Raw genomic sequence first — 18,444 nt, forward strand, 5'->3', positions numbered from 1 at the left:
CCTGATGTGGTGTTTACCTTAAGTACAGCTGGGTTGAATGGGGCCATCATGCTCCTAATCAGAGAGCTACTACAGCTGTTTTGAAGGCTTAAGAAACATGCTGAGATCACTTGCATTAGGTGTCATTGTCCCTCTGTGTAGCAGCAGACAGTGAACATCAGTGCCAGGGAGGCAGTTTGGAGCACTCAGTTCCTTTCGTGAACCTTTTCTGCAGGTGTTGGACTGAGCCACTTTGCCAGTATGTTCTGGAATGTGATGACTTTGGATTCCACAATCATGTGTCCTTTTTCTCTTTTAGCATTTTTAGATTCCTCAACCTTACAGCTGTTCTTTGACTTGTACCATTCCATCCCTCCTACGTTTTCACCTCTGGTGAGTGTGGCATTCTGGGCTCTGCAGCAGTAAAACTTACCTTAGGCAGACTCTGCATGTGGGTTGAATGACAACACTGGTTAAGAGAAAACTCTGCCACTCCTAACCAAAGTTCTCTTTAGTTTTCCCCCTGGAGTGCAGAGCCCTACGCTGTGGAGCACTTAGTGGTGATGCCTTCATCAAGTTCTCAAGCACCAAGGAGGAAACGGTGCTGGGCCTCAGAGCTGTGTGGTTGCACAGCCTAGGAGGAAGGCTGCTCCAGCCCCAAGACAGACTGGCCACTGGCCTCCACAGCCCCTTCAGAGCCTTGGCACTCCCCTGCTGTGTGCACCTCCACATGCCCGTCTCCTTGCTGGCAGTTCCAGGCGACTCACTGTGCTCCATTTTCTCTCCTTTGCTTTCTGCAGGTCTTATCCTGTCTGGTGCAAATTGCTTCTGTCCGTAGGTCCCTATTTAACAATGCAGAAAGGGCAAAGTTTCTGTCTCATCTCGTTGATGGCGTCAAGCGGATACTGGAAAACCCCCAGGTGAGTCTTTCAGAGTTTGAGATGGGAAAAAGCCTGCAGGGACAGTCCCACCACTGCTCCCTCATGTGCTGCACGCTCTGGGTGTGTTGCATCCAACAAAACGGGAGACAGGGAAGTACCATTAAAAGCCCTAAATTGCTGAGCATGGAGAGCACACCTGTGGGGCATCCCATGCAGGTATCACTAAAGCAGACATGGGAAGAGTGTAAACTGTAAGGTTGGTGCAGATCTTCCTAGTAAGTTTCAGGATTTCACAAAGCAACCTGGAGAAGCTGAATTCTGCACCACCTGCATGTGCTTGTTTAGCTTGTGGCTCTGCTGGGTGAAGAGGTTGCAGCAGGGCACTGTAATCCCACAGGCAGACCCTGGCATCCTACTTCAGCCCAGGGAGTGCCCCAGGCCCTTCTGGTGGGGGATGCTCCTGCGTCACCTGCTGGGAGTCCGCAGTCCTTGGTAGACTGCCTCTGATACTGACGAAGGCTTATCTGCATCAGATCGCTGGTTGGCTCATGATGGCACGCTTGGGTTTGGGCTTGTCAGAGTTCTTTTGCACCTGTGCGGATTGGAATTGTGGACGCTGCACTTGATGCAAACTGAGACAGGGTTGAGCTGTTGCTGGGAGCACTTTGCAGTCCTGTTTGTTGCATGCTACAAATGGTGGGTGAGGTTTAGGCGATGCCCAAGCTGCGTGTGAGCAAACAGTGTCCGGCATGGTTCAGACACTCTTCTCATTGGGCAGAGGCTTTTCTGCTCAGCTGACTGGTCTGAGTGCATGGTGGCTTGACTCCCTGGGCCTCTCCTCTCACTTTCTCCTCAGAGTTTGTCAGACCCAAACAACTACCACGAGTTCTGTCGGCTTCTGGCTCGGCTGAAAAGCAACTACCAGCTGGGCGAGCTGGTGAAAGTGGAGAACTACCCCGAGGTCATTCGCCTCATTGCAAACTTTACGGTGACCAGTTTACAGGTGAGAACCTGGGCTGCTGTTGGGAGGGGGCAGCAGGGGGCAGCACCCTTCGCACTGCAGTCCTTGACCTAATCCTCCTTGAACCAGCTAGTGGAAAGCGGGTGGCACTCGCATTTCAGAGCATTGACTTCGGTGACTGTGTGGCATACAGCATGCTGGCCAGTTTGTAGCAAGTTTAGGAGAACACAGCACCCCCGCCCCCACCAACACACAGGTCACACAGTGACTGACACACAGGACATCATGAAGAATATTCTTGAAGCATTGTTTGCGTACGGTTCCCCAATAAACACATTTTAACACTGTCAAGCAGAGCAAGGGAGTGCATGCCTTCTCTTAGAGCCATCCTGTACCAGAAGAACTGCCATCTACCAAAGGGAATGAGACTGTAAGGGGCTTTGACTACAGGTGCTGAAATATGTCAAAATCAGTAGGTCCCAGGTATTCAACTGGCACAATGCAAATTATGGAGGTCTGTTTGGAGGTGTTCTCGTTGCGTTTGTGTCATTCAGTCACACAATGACTGAGTGTGTCACCCACTGTCACTCAGCTGTCTTCCCTTCCCTTCTGCAGCATTGGGAGTTTGCCCCAAACAGCGTGCACTATCTCCTAAGCCTGTGGCAACGGCTGGCAGCATCCGTTCCTTACGTCAAAGCCACAGAGCCACACATGCTGGAGACTTACACACCTGAGGTCACCAAAGCATACATCACTTCTCGCCTGGAATCGGTGCACATCATACTGAGGTAAAGACAGCGAGAGGCAAGGCTTCAGCCAACCAGGGAGGGAGGGGACAGCTGTGGACCATGAGGCTTTGCAAGTAACAAGGTGACACCAGGAACAACAGAGACCCTAATAGCTCCTAAGTGCTGCTGGTCCTTTCAAGGTCCCAGGGAATGAGTCCTTGTCGCTTCCACTTTGCTGTAGCTCTAAGCTAGCAGAATGCTCCAGAAGAGAGTAGGTAGCTTGAGAACCCCAGTCGAAGGTTCTCCATTGTGAGGCCCAGGCAAGGGTGGCAAGAGAGGAGCGCTGCTTCTTTCTCCCTCGCAGGTAATAAGCTTGGCTTTGCCTGCTATCAGAGGCATTCTCATCTTGTCATGGCTGCTTTCTCCATGCACAGAGATGGCTTGGAAGATCCACTGGACGACACGGGACTGGTGCAGCAGCAACTCGACCAGCTCTCCACCATCGGGCGCTGTGAATATGAGAAGACATGTGCTCTCCTTGTGCAGCTGTTTGACCAGTCGGCCCAGTCTTATCAGGAGCTGTTGCAGAGCGCGACGGCCATTGCTGTGGATGTGGCGGTGCAGGAAGGTGAGTACTTAGGGAGCTGCCCGCCATCTGTCGCAGCCCAGCAATGACCTAGTCCAGCATTTCTCAACATTTGTCCCTGCCATACCACTTTGCATGGTTCACCTGTTGGAAATGCAACTGGAAGTAACTGGTGATTATGTCATCACCAGTTACTTCCAGATTGGGAGGAGCCAGGTAAGAGGCTCAGGGCAGGTGGGAGGGCTTTTTTGAGCATGCAAAAAGTGTGTGCTGGAGCTCTGTCCGCTGAGCCTTCTGCCGCTTGTTGAGTTGCATTGCTGGTCTCACTGCCAGGCAGTACCACCAGACACCACCTTGAGTACCACTGGTTGAGAAACTCTGCCCTAGTCCGTTCTCATGGGTGGTGTTCTTGCTTCATTCAAAAACCAGGCCATGTACGCCACTGAGCCCTGCGCACTATTCCGTAGTTGGCCTAACTTGCTGCTGTATACTTCTGAGATTTATTTCTTGACATCTTCTGTGTGTTTGTATTTGAGTTTATATAGTAAGGTGTTTCTGTAGATCACAGCTCAAGTTTCTTCTTGTTTCAGGACGTCTGACGTGGCTGGTCTACATAATCGGGGCAGTTATTGGTGGCCGGGTGTCCTTTGCCAGCACAGACGAGCAGGACGCAATGGATGGCGAGCTGGTTTGTCGGTAGGAGTTCCTGCCATCCCGGAAGGCTAACTACAGCAGTCCCCTGACCACATGCACCCCTCCTACCACACCCTCATTTTGTTGAGATGAAAATGCTAGGCCATTTGGAAAGGCTGGAGTGCATGTTGTGAGTAGGCTAGTGCTCTGGTTGTGCTTTGTTATGGGCATTGCCTCTCCTGTGTGTTGGGTGCAGCATTGTGAAAATCTCCTTACAGTTTTAGAAGCCCCGGTCGGCTCATGCTCATCCCTGAAGTCTGTGGCCAGTGCATGGGCAGATCTTTGGAGGGTGGTTGAACTGTCTGACTAGCTAAAGAGTTTGTGTAAGACCCAGGAATTTGCATAATTTATACCATTTGCTGCAGAATTTTTGAAAACTTCCATCGGCCCTGATTATCCTCTTCAGGGCTGAACCCACCATGTGAAGAGATTTGGGTGTGTGAGAAGCCGCTGTGTGACCTGCAGTGGCGCAGAGATTCGCTTGTCAAATACAAGCCGCTTGTTTCAAAATACAGAGCAAGACCATTTTTCCCTAATGCAACAGAATAAGTTGGATGAGGAAAATTATTTTTTGATACCTTTCAATGTTATGAGAATTCGGAGTTGCACACAATCTGATGCCCCAGAGGAATAGTCTCATGTCCTTCTTTCATTTGAGCAGTTTTCAGTGCTCTGGAGGCCTGGCCAAGGCTTCCTTCTATCCTGACCAGAGACTGCCTTTGCTCTACTGACCAGCCTTAGTTGCTTCCCTCCAAGGAAAGTGGGAAGAGTCTGCTCTGGATGCCGATGGCAGGCTCTTGCTTGTGGCCTAACTTCACGTGGGGGTGTGTGCAAAAGAGTGCTGCTTTCAAGCACTTGGAACCTGCTGCTCCATGTACTCTTTTCCCGCCAGGGTCCTGCAGTTGATGAACCTGACAGACTCGCGCCTGGCTCAGGCCGGCAACGAGAAGCTGGAACTGGCCATGCTGAGCTTTTTCGAGCAGTTCCGGAAGATCTACATCGGAGACCAAGTGCAGAAATCCTCCAAGGTAAAAAGCCTTCTCTTGGGGGGAATAAATGGTTCCCTGTTCCCAAATGATTCAGATACATCACCAAGGCGTCACTGGAAAAGATACCCTACTTGGGTGAAGAAGGATGGTTCTTTGCCCCTGCCAAGAACTAGAAGATGCACTTAAAATGTGCCTCTTTGCTCGGTGACTTCCCCCCACCCCGTGGAAAGCTGCCTGCTTGGCAGTTGGAGTGTTCTGAATAACCTGCCTCTTGGGGGCCCCCTGTCAGCTGCTGTGCAAGTGGAGGTGGCTTCTTCCCCCCATCTCCAAAGCTAAGACATTCTTGAGGCCAATGAAGCATTTTGGTTCCAGCAGCTTGGAGAGCGCCTACGGAGCAGGGAGAAGAGTCCGGAGCCTGCTGCTGGTCCTCACAATCAAAAGAGCCTGTACCAGCTCTCTGCTTGGTGGGGTTGTGGTGGCAGCTGCTCTCTACTGCAGGCTAAACAGGCCTTGTTAACAAGTGTTTGGGTTCAGTTTCCTCCAGGCTTCCATCCTCCGACTGCCACTGACTGTTCTCCCTTTGACTTTCCATCCCTCCACCAGCTGTATCGCCGACTCTCAGAGGTCCTGGGTTTGAATGATGAGACCATGGTCTTGAGCGTCTTCATAGGGAAAATGTAAGTGTTCCTGCTGGCCGACAACTGAGCTCCTCCAGCCTGTGCCTGAAGAGAGTGCCACTGGAACAGTAGAGTCGCCCTCTTTGCCTCCAGGCTCTAGAGACAGGTGCAGGCACCATTGTGCAAGCATCCTGGTGGAAAAGGCTTCTCCTTCCTGTGGTGGCCTGCTCTGATGGGAATGCCATTTAAAGTCACCTCCGTTCTCTGAATGCCCACCTGCTGCTAGGACAGTCCTGCAAGAGGGCTGTCAGTGACATCCCCTTCTCCCCACCTAACTAACCTGGAATAGTTGAAGTCTTCCTTCTTGAAAATTTGGTCTGAGTTGGACACATCAAGGGCTCCTTGGCAACCCTCTGGCTGGTTTCAGCATTTTGCTGAGCCTCCAGCTTGTGGATGTGCACTGAGGAGTCTACCCCACCCTCCTCATCAGTCTTGGCCCAGCAAAGCCTTCTGCAGCAGACAGTGGCAGGTGCATCCACTGAACAGCAGGGGTGCCTGGTGTCACTGCCACGGGATTCTCTTGCCCTTGCTGCAGAAATCAGCCCTGCAGTGCCACCGCATCCCCAGGGCCTGAGTTTGGGCCAGTGTAGTGAAGATTATCTGAAGGATAATTTTCTAGTCGGCCAAATGTAAGTATAATGCCTCTACACTGGTATGTTGTGGCTCGTGTTGTCTGTGGCTTGGGGGGAGGCTGGAGAAGGTTGCAAGGCGGGAAGATGGCGTCTCTGAGCTGCTGGCCTTTTCCCTCCTCTTGCAGTATCACCAACCTGAAGTACTGGGGACGCTGCGAACCCATCACGTCCAAGACACTGCAGCTGCTCAACGACCTCTCCATTGGATATCCTTTCCTGCAGGCCTCCCCAGCATGAGGCAGCGCACGGCTGTCAGGCCTTCTTTATCCGGAAGCCCCTCAGGCTTGCTGTCCAGTTGGCAGTCTGCTGCTTTGCAAGCTGAGCATGGTCTGTCCCAATTCTTGGACTGGCACCCTCTCTTTTGGCCACTGCAAATTCTAGACCATTCCACAGTTTTTTTTCCAAGCAAGTATTGAGGACAATAAAGGTCAGACAACCCTATAGGTGCAAAAGTCCATTGTCCTAATTAACTTTGTGTTCATAAGGTGGAGGTGACTGTGGGGAGAGTAAGAGTGTAACTGAGCAGTGAGGTGGCAAAGGAGAAATAAGGGTGGACTTGGGGAGTGGACCCAAAAGTTGCCTGGTCCAACCTGCAGCCTAGACGGTGGTCCCATCCAGATCAATCTGTGCAGTCCTTTCGATTAAATAGAGGATGGATGTGGTGCAAGAAGGTTCTTGAAGAGCAGGTAGCTTGAGAACTTGTATAAGCAAGCCATGCTGCAGGAGGAAGGTGACAAAGCCCTTCACCAGCCAGCCTGTCTGGTCACAGGTTTAGGGTCTTTCTCCCTCACCCATGTCTCAGCAGGCCCTGGTGCTCCTGAGAATTCCCTCCAGACAACTGACACAACCCCTTCTCCGGCACTGTTTTCCCCCAGCATCCTTCCTACGTTTCAGTCTGGTGGGATGGCAGCCTTGTTATTTCCTTAGCACTCCTTCTACATACAGCAGTGTTAGGAAGCTGGTGAAATTGAGCGCTGTGCAGTTCATGCTGAACAATCACACGGTAAGTTGTCAGCCTGGAGAGGGAGGCCCCACTGCGTTCACAAGGTCTCCCTGAGAGGAAGCTATTTGGGGGCAGCTTACTTTCCAGATCTCTGAATGCCACTGGCTGGTGTCCCTTCCTGCTTGTCTTGAATGGCCGCTTTTCCTCTGTGCTCTCAGTTGGCAGCAGTTCTCTGCTTCCACCTGGGTGACGGGGGACCTCTGCACTGCCCAACTGGCAGTAAGAGGATCTGGAGGAATTGAGGGCAGCAACAGCCACAGGTGTCTAGAAAGAATAAAGTCATCTGCCCCAAGGCCTGGCTCTGCATTGTAGCAACCAACCTGCTCCCCTCATGCCCTCACAGCCCAGGCTCTATTCATCTCAAGCCACTTTTTCCCAACCCTTCTAAGCAAATGTTCCAGAGACTGGACTTGCAATATCATGCATTTTCTGTGGGGCTGTTCTTCATGAATGCTGGGTGTTTCGGAACATAGCCTTTTGCTTCTGGGAGAGCTTATTCTCCAAGTTGCTTGGCACCAAAGACTCAGGCATACCTGCTTGGATGCCTCTGACTGGGTTGTGGACCAATGAGTGACTTTGGGGCCCTTGCATCATCCTTATGGGTGAAGGTGACTGGCCTGCAGATGTTTTGCTGGGGAGGGATTGGGATCTGACTGCACAATCCTGCACACAATTACATTAGAGTTCCACTGTGTTCAATGGTGCACACCTGGAAGGTGTGCATAAGTGTTCATGAATGGTAAGAACCTTGCTGGGTCAGGTCAAAGGTCCATCTAGTTCAGCTTCCTATATCTCGCAGTGGACCACCAGATGCCTGAGGGAGCCCACAGCCTGCCATGGGATTCTCAAGGCACTCTTGCTTGCATGGCTCCAGGAGCTCCCTCAGCTGCCTCATGTTGGAAATCGACATTTCAGGTGGGACAGGAGGCAGGTCTGTCTTGAAATACTGAAAGCTGAACGTTGTGCCTCTGGAGAGAGTGCGCTTGTGCAAGAGAATGTGTACGTGTGTGCAAAGGGGCCTGCCTGCCTGCCTGCCTTTGAGGCGCTGGTGATCCCCCAGCCAGTATATGTCTTCCCAGCTGGCGAGTGTTCCCAGGTACCAGTTTGTTCCATCTTGCCCTGCCCACTTGACCAGTTTCTCCTTGTGAATGTGACTTTTGTTCTTCAACAGAGTGAGCACTTTTCATTCCTGGGCATTAACAATCAGTCCAACCTGAGTGACATGAGATGTCGGACAACTTTCTACACTGCACTGGGCCGCCTCCTCATGGTTGATCTAGGTACTGCATTCTGTTCTTAAGCAACAACTTCTGGACACGTAGCATTCTGGTCAGTCAGGGTTGGGAGCAGTTTAATCAGCAAACCCTTTGTGAAGCAGAGTCCACTAGATTGCCTTAAACAGAGAGCAGGGAGCAGACCTGCTCCGAATGCTGCCTGCTGGGAGTGTTGGTCTCCTGTGTGTTTTGCCAGGGGGGCTAGTGGGTGGGCGAGTGTCAGTGCAGCGCACAGCGGGGCCCTCGTTTCTAGCCTGCCTGCCACCCTCAGGGCTGGAGAAGCTGTGACATTCCTTCATAACTCTTCCAGGGGAAGATGAGGATCAATACGAGCAGTTCATGCTGCCCCTCACGGCTGCCTTCGAGACGGTGGCGCAGATGTTCAGCACCAACACCTTCAACGAGCAGGAGGCCAAAGTAAGGCAGGCTCCGGCTGTGCAGTTGCAGCCTCCAAAACTCTGATGTAGCTTAGAGACTTCTTAACCTCTTCTTAGCCTAAATTTAAGCCATTTCAACCCTGCCGGTCTACCACACATTGGGGCACCCAAGGCAGCTTACAACATAAAATTTATGTTTACACCCTCCACCCCCAGATATATGCGCAGCCTGGGGCTTTCTGCTTTCGGACAAGCAGCCCTGCAATGGTCCCTGAATCTGAAACAGATATTCTGGCTGGGTGTTGATTTGAGGCAGTCTCAAATGGGGTAATGCCCTGCTGACCCCGGAATGACAAGACAGATCTCATGACACTCGGTGGTGCTCCTGGTGCTTTTTCGGTGGCAGGGGGAAGAGGTCTATTGTGAACAGATGCTGGGCTGAACTGTGCTCCATTCCCCTCCCTTTGGATGGGAAGGAAAGGAGTGCCCTGGCCCTGCAGAACTCTCTTCTGGGGGAGCAGAAAAGCTGCTGTTTTGCCTTTCTCCTTAACCTTTGCTTCTCCCTTTGCACAGAGGACATTGGTTGGCCTCGTGAGAGACCTCCGGGGGATTGCCTTTGCGTTCAATGCCAAGACCAGCTTTATGATGCTGTTCGAGTGGATGTATCCTTCACCTCTCCTGTCTGGCCCCGGATAGCAAGGAGATGGGTCTCAAGGCTGCCTGCTGAACTGCAGGGTTGTCCAGTGTCGTCCTGACACTACCCGAGCTTGGATGAGTGATCTTGGGCTTTCTAGCCTAAGTGGTGTCCCTCCCAGCCCTTGGTCGTCAGGCCTGTTCCCCTGGAACTTCATCCCACCAGGTTCCTCCAGAGATGACCAAGGCTCCTTATGTGTAGTTTATATGTAGGGGAAGGGCTCTCTATTTTCATTAGAATCCCTCCTGGCCTGACCTCTGGGGAAGTCTGCATCGTTAAGCATTTCTTTTTTGGCAGCTTGTTCCAATGCGCATGAGCAGCGTGGCAGTGTCAGTGAGATCTCACTAGCATCGACATGGGAGGTGCAAGAGAGCCAGTGGATCACTTTCCCCTCTTTGGGCTGATCGTCTCAGCCTGAGCTGGAACTGGCAGGTCTACAGTGAGCAACCCTATGTTGATCTGCTGCTGTTGGCTGTCCCCACCTTAAATGGAGATGGCCACGGAACTCAGCCCTGAGTGCCAGAACCTTCTGATGCTTCCTTAGCGTCTGCTTCACAGCTACCCATCCTACATGCCAATCCTGCAGCGGGCAGTGGAGCTCTGGTACCATGACCCGGCCTGCACCACGCCTGTGCTCAAGCTGATGGCTGAGCTGGTGCACAACAGGTAGGAGCGGGTAAAGCCTGGCAGTGCCTGTGAGGGGCAGTTTGCAGAGGGATTGCCCACAACCGGGGAGGCCACATGGGTGGAGCTTTCCAAACCATCATCTCTGCTGTCTGAGCTTAGTTTGTCTCGTGGTCTGTCACCTATTGGGAATCGCGAGCAGTGAGCTCTGAGCAGGCAGAAATTTCCCTCCCACCACTACTTGCCTGGTGGCTTCTCACTTGGGAGGCCAAAGGGGCTGAGCATATTTGTGGGCAATAGTGGCTTTGTCAGTGACTGGAGGCTGCCCACATTTCAGAAACCAAAAATCTCTGGGTGCCAAAGGCCAAGTGCAGATGTGTGAGCAGCGGTTCTTAGTCATCTTCCCAAAGTGTCAGACCGAAATGGATGTTTGACCTGCTCCGCGAAAGCAATTTGGACATACTCTAAGAGTGGGCCACACTGGAACCATTCTGGTGGCAGTTTTGGGGGCTGCACAGATGGGGGGCTGCTGTTGGGGACCTTTCAGTGCCTAGACCTGCTCTTGCAATCCCCTGTTGAAGGTTCTAGCTCTGGGCTTGTTCTTCACACCCCAACCAAGACCCAGCGTTGTTTGTTTGCTTCCAGGTCACAACGGCTGCAGTTTGATGTCTCCTCGCCCAACGGTATCCTGCTCTTCCGAGAAACGAGTAAAATGATCACGACCTACGGTGGGTCTCTAGAGGAGAGAAGCACAGCAGTTCTCCCAGCTGCTGGGTCTGGCCTCTTGGTCTGCTGACTAGCCAGCTTTGAAGAAGCGTGGGCCCTCTTTTAGAAGCCCTCGAGCAGAAGGCTGGCCCAGAGGATGGCAGCCATCGGTAGCTCCTCTCCTGTAAACACTGGCATGCTCTAAGTGGGGTCTAAGCAGTCTGCTTACAATGGACACAGCAAGGAATCTCCTTCACCACCAGATTGGCAGGGGGCTCGGCTCTCCAAAACAACATGTATGCCATTCCTCCAAACCATCCTCCCGTCCCTTTTTAAGCTGCACCTGAGGCAGGCAAACAGCCCAACCCTTGGGCCTTCCGTCTCCCACAGCTCCAGAAAGGCAGGAGGGCTCAGCCAGTGGGCATCTTGCCTGCTGTTCTGTAGGTGGGAGCTGGGCTGGCATTCCCCCCCTCCCATCTCTCAGCTGGGCCATGGAGAGGTGCTAGCAGACCCTCTGGCCTGGGTAGATGACATGAGGCGGTCAGGCATTCATCCTGGAAGGAGAAAGTCGGGCGGACCTGTCCAGGCTGGAGCTTTAACAAAGTCTGACAGCTTCCTGCTTGCTTATAGCCCCAACATTCTGTGCTCTTCCAGAGTGGTCATCCTGGAGGTTCTGTCTGTATCTCTCTGTGCTCCTTGACCTCTTGGAGGTGCAGCTGCCGCCTGCTCAGCAAAGGTCTTGACAGTTCATCTGACAGCCTCCCTATGAAGAGCCTGTTTTGGGAGAGGGTTTCTCCCGTGTGGCTTCCCAGCCCCTTTTCCCATCTACTTTCTGAGAAGTTCTCTCCCTGGGGTGGAGTGCACTGGTGGACAGTGCGGCCAACACCAGGATTGAAGAGCCTGAGCCTCTTTTTGTCCTTTGAATACTTTTGCAGGAAACCGCATCCTGACCCTGGGGGAGGTCCCAAAGGACCAAGTGTATGCCTTGAAGCTCAAAGGGATCTCCATCTGCTTCTCCATGTTGAAGGCTGCACTGAGTGGCAGCTACGTTAACTTTGGTGTCTTCCGCCTGTACGGAGACGACGCGCTTGATAACGCCTTGCAAACCTTCATCAAGCTCCTCCTCTCCGTCCCGCACAGTGACCTCCTGGTGAGTCATCTGGCCCATGTACACTAGGCAAGCGCTTCTGACTGCTCCTGCCGGCTCCTCCTTTTGGCCTTGGGGATTGCAGAGGGGTGCAAGGATCTCCAGGGAGCTTGTCTTCCCAGTACCCTCTCCTGTCCTCCTCTGCTCTGGATCACTGAGCGCTTCCAGCTGGCACTTGGAGCCATGGGTCAACTCAAGATCTTCAGGTGAAACCTGAGAAGGAAGGACGTCAGTGGCTTTCCTTCCAGAGCAGAGGGGCCACCTTGCTCTTCTTTTAGCCCCACTGCTTGATCTCCATTTTCCCCTTTCAATCACGTAGGCAGCTTTTGGCAGGGCTATGCGCCAAGGTGTGGCCTGAACACTGGCTGGGCTCCCTTGTACCCCATTTTGGTGCCAGCAGGAACTTGTAGAAAGCCAATGGCATCTTGGCTGATGCTCACTGGCAGGGAAGAGTGTGGTGGTGGCCACTGTTTGTGTCCTGCTAGTAGCTGCATTCTGGGCTGGTGTTGCTTGGGTTTCCCTGTTGGGCAGAGTGGGTGCCCAGCAGATGCTGGGGCTGTGGGATGGAAAGGCAGGTCTGAAGAAGACAAAAAGGGGAAGCACCAGAGGGGGAGAAGTGTATGTGTGCCAGCCTGTCTCCCAGGTGCCATGAACACCTGAGAGTGTCGTAGATGTCTCAATGAGTGTGTGAAGCTACCTCCTGCCGAGTTAACCCCAGTATTGCCCAGACTGACTGGCGGTGCTCTCCGGAGCTTCAGATGGATGCAGACAGCGCACAAACCAGAGTTCCTGGTTGCAGGGAAAATTTGACAGTCCCCAGCTGTGTAGCGTCAGGAGTGCTTTGGGGGAGAGGGCTGTGCGCTTGCCAGCTGGCTCCTGATGCCTGTGACACACACTGGGGAGGAGTGCTGCGTTTCCCACCCCAGTTCCACATCCTTTCAGGGGCTCCTAAAGTTACTGAGAGGCAAAACTATTGCTCGACCCCACTGAGTCCAGCCATTTGACCACGTGCTCGCCATGCGGCCTGCTGGAGCCCCTCACTGTTGCTGCTGGCCCTGAGGATTCTGGGGTCGGCTCAGCAAGGCCTGCCCTCAGACAGCACCTGATCTGGCAGGCCCTTCGCTTCACCCCAGAGGGCAGCAAGGCTGTGTGTGTCATGTGCAGGACAGCTGCTCATAGAGCCACCTCCTCCTGCAGATGGTGTGCAAGGGGATTGTGTACCTTGCACCCCCCAGGCTGGGAGGGGGGTTCTGAATGCAGCTCTGCCTCCTCCCCCAAATGTTCTTCCTTTCTCATTGCAGGACTACCCTAAGCTCAGTCAGTCATACTATTCCCTGCTGGAAGTTCTCACCCAGGACCACATGAACTTCATAGCGAGCCTGGAGCCTCACGTCATCATGTATATTCTTTCTTCCATTTCGGAAGGCCTCACAGCACTAGGTGAGTGTGCGCCACCTTGAATGCTGCGAGGGCCAGCCCTGAAGACTCCCCCAGGCCAGCTGAGATGGGATGGTGGGGCCACTGGAGGAAGCTGCTCTGGGCGGTTGCGGGACGGGGGCAGCAGTAAGGGGTGCACCTGCCTGCCTCCAGCCTTGCCTGCTCAGAGACATTTTCTTCCTGTAGCGGTTAGCATGTTGCCTCTGGAAACCAGGCTCAAAGCTGCAGCTCTGGCAAATCCTGCTTTAGGACGCGGGTACAGTTGGCACCCAGAACCACCTCAAGGGAGTGGCTCTTCTCTTCAAGGTAGTTGGAAGAGTGGTTGTGCCGTGGGCGTCTGCCCTCTGGAGCATAGAGGACATCCTGGCTGGGGAAGCTCCTCCCTGGGACTGTGGAGGCACTGCCAACTGAGCAGCCTTCCTGTCCCCTCCAGTGAGGTGAACCCCCTTCCAAATTGAGACCACCTGCGGTTGGAAAGCTCTTCAGTTAGGAGTGCAGCATGCAACAGGTGCTGCTGCTGCCCAGCTAAAGTTAAGAAAGTGAACTGCACCATACAAGAGCGATGTCACTGCAGCCGAGAACCAGCAGGATAACCACCAAGAAAGAAGAGTTGCCATCCCATCCCCCTGGACTCAGAACGGATTCCAGAAAGGGACATGCCCACATTCCCCCTGCAGAAACCAGAAGATCCAACCAACCAACAAGGCTAGACAGGGTCTTCTCCTTGCTTTGAGAGAATAGTCAGCATGTTCTCCTGCTGACAGTGAAGCTGCTAAAGTGAGCACTCAGTCACTGTCTCTCGGGCAGAATCCACTCAGTCGAGCCTCTTTTAGCTCCTCTCACTTCCCCAAAGAAAACAGGCCTTGATCTTTACCTGGCCTCTGCTGCCACACCGGTCCTCTTTGCCAGCAGAATGCGGTTTCTCTCAGCTCTCTCAATTTGCCCACTTTATAATCCTATAAGGAAGGTGGCCTGATGGTGTGTTCTCCCTTTAAAATTGCCCCTGCCTGTTTTGGACTAGGAACATCGTGAAAGTTGGCATGGCATGGCATGGCATGGCATGGCATGGCATGGCATGCAAAGTTGGCATGTTGGGCAGCATTCATGGGAATGAGCTGTCTTGGGCGAAGCAGACAAGGGTGCCAGCTCCCCCTCCCAGCTGATGATGCAAGGAGAGGTGGGTTTGGCCACGTGTGGGGTGAGAAGAGGTCAGATTTCCCTGCCCATGGTTGCAGTGGCGCCACCCCTCTCTCCTGTCCCTGCAGATACAATGGTTTGCACAGGCTGCTGCTCCTGCCTGGACCACATAGTCACCTATCTCTTCAAGCAGCTCTCCCGCAGCACCAAGAAGCGGAGCGCCCCCCTGAGCCAGGAGAGCGATCGGTTCCTGCACATCATGCAGCAGCACCCAGAGATGATTCAGCAGGTGAGGGCAGGCAAGGCTGAGCTGGTGGTCGCAAGGCAAGGGGCCCTCTCACAGGCCCCTTGTGAACAGGCCTGGGGCCGCCAAGCTTCCCAACACTGCAGCAGGTGCATCCTGGGTCTGATCCAAAACAGTCTCTTAATTTTCAGCAATGCCGCTGAAGAATTGCAGGCAGCCCCAGGTAGACGACAGTGCAGCAGCCCATACAAGGGGGGTGGGGACTGGATCACCAAGGGCAGCCTGCTCCAGAACAAGTCACAGCTGGCACATGACCCTACAGTGAAGGGGACGAGTCCAAAAAGGGCGAGGAGACTGAAGGAGGAGGTCTTGGTAGCAGGTGTAAACCTGTTGCTGGAGTCATGGAGGGGGGAAAGTGTCCAGAAATGGGGGGAGAAAGCAAAAAAGGGCAGACTTGGGAATTTTCACTGCAGTGCAAAGACTGTATGTGAGTAGGAGTGGATTGAGGCCCTTGTCTTGACAAAATTGGATTGTCCATCATAAACCTGACAAAAAAAGCTCGCTACAAGCCAGCCTCAAAGTCTAGCAACTGGTCTCATTTGGCCATTCCTTTCCAGATGCTATCGACAGTGTTGAACATCATCATTTTTGAGGACTGCCGGAACCAGTGGTCCATGTCCCGGCCTCTGCTTGGCTTGATACTGCTCAACGAAAAGGTAGGACAGGCCTTCCCTCTCTCCTGGGGATGAGTGCGTAGGAGGGAGGGGTGCTGCTTTCTTGCAATAGACGCTCTGGGGTTGCAATGGAGAGCCAACCCCATCTTTCTTCTCTTCCTCCCCCCCCCCCCCAGTATTTCTCAGACCTACGGAACAGTATCGTAAACAGCCAACCCCCAGAGAAACAGCAAGCCATGCACCTCTGCTTTGAGAACCTCATGGAAGGCATTGAGCGCAACTTGCTCACCAAGAACCGCGACAGGTCAGCGTCTCTCATGCCCCAGAGTGCAGCCTGCATAGCTGCAGGGAGTCTGGCCTCCCCCAGGGACCGCTTAAGCACAGCCAGCAAGCAGCTCTCTCCAGCGGACATCCAGGAGTCTGTTTGCTTTCTCCAGAGCCTTTCTTGTAAAGCAGCGCCCCTGCCAAACGGAACATTCATGAGCTCCTAGGAGCTGCAGGGAGCTTGCTGCCTGTCACCAGCAGCTCGGAGATACCTGAGGGGCGACAGGACCTGCTCCCCGTCCCCAAGAACTCTTACTGGAGGGGGGGGGAGGCATGGGCAGCTGTGCTCTGCCACAAAGCAGTGTGCCTCCTGCGTGTGCACATGTGCAGTCACACTCCCTGGAAGCAGACGAGCATTGTCCAGTTGGAGGTGCCCTGGACTGAACTCACTCACTCTTGGGGTGTGAAAGGTCTGCAGGCAGATCATTGGTTGCACTGAGCAGGAGTTGGGTGCCTCACCCAGAGAAACTATTCCCTTCTGGGGGAGAAGAGGAAATGGAAGCAATTTTCAGCTGGTGTCAGAAAGGAGGCCACTTTTTGACCAAGGTGTGCAGCCAAAGGAATGGGTGGGTGCACAGAAATTTCTGCATCCAAGGCAGTTTCACAGTTAGAAATGTCTCCCCAGCTGAAAGAGCCGTTCAGGAATGGCACAAGCTGCCCAGGGAGGTGGGGGGGGGGGGAAACAAGGCCCATATCAGTTGACCCACTTCTGCAAGGAGCACGTGTGTCTAATAGATGGCACCATCTCTTTGTGCCTGGCCAGCTGCTCCCTGCCCGATAGATTCTGTGATGAGATTCCTGTGTACCAGGTCTAGCTTTTCAAAGGTCTGGGGCAGGTTTCTGCCAAGACTGAGGGGAGAATATGGCAGGGTGGGGTAGGACAGAGGCAGGGAGGAGTCTTCAGGTGGGGAGGGGCTTGGAACTGGGTAGGGAGCCCCAGCCACAGGACTGGGACTCCTGGCTGTCCTGACTACTTGCTCAGGCTCGAGGGGTTCAAGCGAGACCCCCTGAGGCTGCATTTCCTCCCAGTCACGTAGCAGCCCTCAGGTGATTCTGCAGGACAACTGGGGCCTGTACAGGATCAGGGCTGTGCTAATTACCCAAACTGTAATTGTGGGGTTGCCTCTGTGCTGGGCAGGTGGCAGCCTATGCTTATGCTGGGCTGGGCCTGTCCTAATCTGCAGCTCTGGCTTTTGCGTCCCTGGCAGGTTTACACAGAACCTGTCTGCGTTCCGGAGGGAAGTCAACGACTCCATGAAGAACTCCGCCTACGGGGTCAACAGCAACGACATGATGAGCTGACGTCTTGTGCTGAGCCGGTCTTTGGCCTGAGCCAGGGAGGTTGACTTTTCCGATGGAAAGACAAGGGCATTGCTGATCCCCCTGCCAGTCCCTGGGGCGAGGCTGCAGGAGGAGGGGGGTGCGGAGAAGTTCACCAGGGCAGGGGGGCAGCAGGAGAGGAGCGCCTGCGTCTCCCTGCGTGAGTGCCGGAGAGGAGCCCCGGGGCCCTGCCGCAGCCTGCCTTGTATAAACATGTACATTTTTTCATAACATTTTGAACAAGGTTTATATTGACTCAGTTAAAAAGTGTGACTGAAATTTTTACAGAGTTTAGTGCACCAATGCTGCAGTGAGGGTTGTGTGAGTGCGGAAGCCGCCGCATCTGCTGGCCGCCTGCTGCCGTGTCGCTGGGCGAGGGGTGTGAGAGTGCAGAGTTCTATTTAGTGACAAGTGTAGAGACACAAAAGTGTAAAATTCCAAATGTATATTTTTCTTAAACATGACCCTTCTGTCCCGTCCCCCCTTGTTGTTAGGAACTCAAAGCCATGCCATGCTCCGTGCTGTTCCATGAGTGTGTCCCCCGCCCCATCCCCCTGCTCTTCTCCTGCCCTCTGGCCCTTGCTGGCCAGCCCCTGGAAGCCACATCCCAGCCCCATCTCCTCCCCACACTACAATGACAACAGCTCTCCTGCTGCCATGGACCTAGTGTCTCAACTGCTGGGGGGGGAGGGAGAGGCCAGAGTGAGATCCTCCCCCCCCCACACAGCTGCAGGGGAACATTTGCCTGGCCCTTCCCCAGAGGTTGCTGGCATGTGTCTGGCTGCAGGGGGAACAGCGACTTGGTGTCGCTGCCATGGAGGGTTCTTAAGAGCAAGGCCAGCCTAGCATGAAACCTAACAAGCCCCTTCAGATGAGCCAAGTTTCTTCCCGAATGCAGCAACATCATCAATGTTCTGGATATTTAAACTTACTTAGAGGAACTGATTGGGGGAGGGGAACCTGTTTGCCTTGTACTCTTCCCCACTCTTCTTGCTGCTAGTTCTGTGCACCCCCAGCCCCAACTCTGACCTTCCTCGTCCCGGTTTCTCTTCCGGATAGCACCACCTCAACCTTATTTTTGTTCTTTCCTCTGGCGATTGTGTGTTGGGTCCTTTTTGCGTGAGCAGATTGCTGGATGACTTGTAAGGGTGTTTGCTGCATACAGTGTAAGCATTGTGGCTGCAAATAAACTTCAGTGGTTTCTACTGAGCTGTGTGGAGCCCTACTGCAAATGCTGCTCTTGGGTTGCGGGAAAGCTGGCACCAGGGCCACGATCGAGGGAGACTGGACACAAGAGTGACTCCTGGCCAGCAATCCTGGCACCACCCCAGTTCTGGACAGTTCAGGGCAAACCTGTC

At 53.6% G+C, this 18,444-nt stretch overlaps 1 protein-coding gene across 2 annotated transcripts in view; it reads left to right on the plus strand.

The window, feature by feature from the left end:
- Window positions 1–18,291, plus strand: part of XPO7 (exportin 7) — a 52,957-nt gene extending 34,666 nt beyond the window's left edge. For both annotated transcript variants that reach the window (XM_066639389.1, XM_066639390.1), the window contains exons 8-28: window positions 299–372; window positions 780–899; window positions 1,717–1,863; window positions 2,437–2,609; window positions 2,984–3,177; window positions 3,726–3,831; window positions 4,721–4,856; window positions 5,421–5,494; window positions 6,252–6,332; window positions 7,066–7,129; window positions 8,301–8,409; window positions 8,714–8,820; window positions 9,354–9,442; window positions 10,033–10,140; window positions 10,744–10,826; window positions 11,739–11,953; window positions 13,252–13,390; window positions 14,653–14,813; window positions 15,386–15,484; window positions 15,619–15,746; window positions 16,975–18,291. In XM_066639389.1, the coding sequence (XP_066495486.1) occupies window positions 299–372; window positions 780–899; window positions 1,717–1,863; window positions 2,437–2,609; window positions 2,984–3,177; window positions 3,726–3,831; window positions 4,721–4,856; window positions 5,421–5,494; window positions 6,252–6,332; window positions 7,066–7,129; window positions 8,301–8,409; window positions 8,714–8,820; window positions 9,354–9,442; window positions 10,033–10,140; window positions 10,744–10,826; window positions 11,739–11,953; window positions 13,252–13,390; window positions 14,653–14,813; window positions 15,386–15,484; window positions 15,619–15,746; window positions 16,975–17,068 (2,501 nt within the window). In that variant the 3' untranslated portion in view covers window positions 17,069–18,291. The remainder of the gene's footprint in view (window positions 1–298; window positions 373–779; window positions 900–1,716; window positions 1,864–2,436; window positions 2,610–2,983; window positions 3,178–3,725; window positions 3,832–4,720; window positions 4,857–5,420; window positions 5,495–6,251; window positions 6,333–7,065; window positions 7,130–8,300; window positions 8,410–8,713; window positions 8,821–9,353; window positions 9,443–10,032; window positions 10,141–10,743; window positions 10,827–11,738; window positions 11,954–13,251; window positions 13,391–14,652; window positions 14,814–15,385; window positions 15,485–15,618; window positions 15,747–16,974) is intronic.
- Window positions 18,292–18,444: the final 153 nt, after the last annotated feature.

This window comes from Tiliqua scincoides, chromosome 11, assembly GCF_035046505.1.
Source record: "Tiliqua scincoides isolate rTilSci1 chromosome 11, rTilSci1.hap2, whole genome shotgun sequence".
In the NCBI taxonomy this organism is placed as follows: Eukaryota; Metazoa; Chordata; class Lepidosauria; order Squamata; family Scincidae; genus Tiliqua; species Tiliqua scincoides.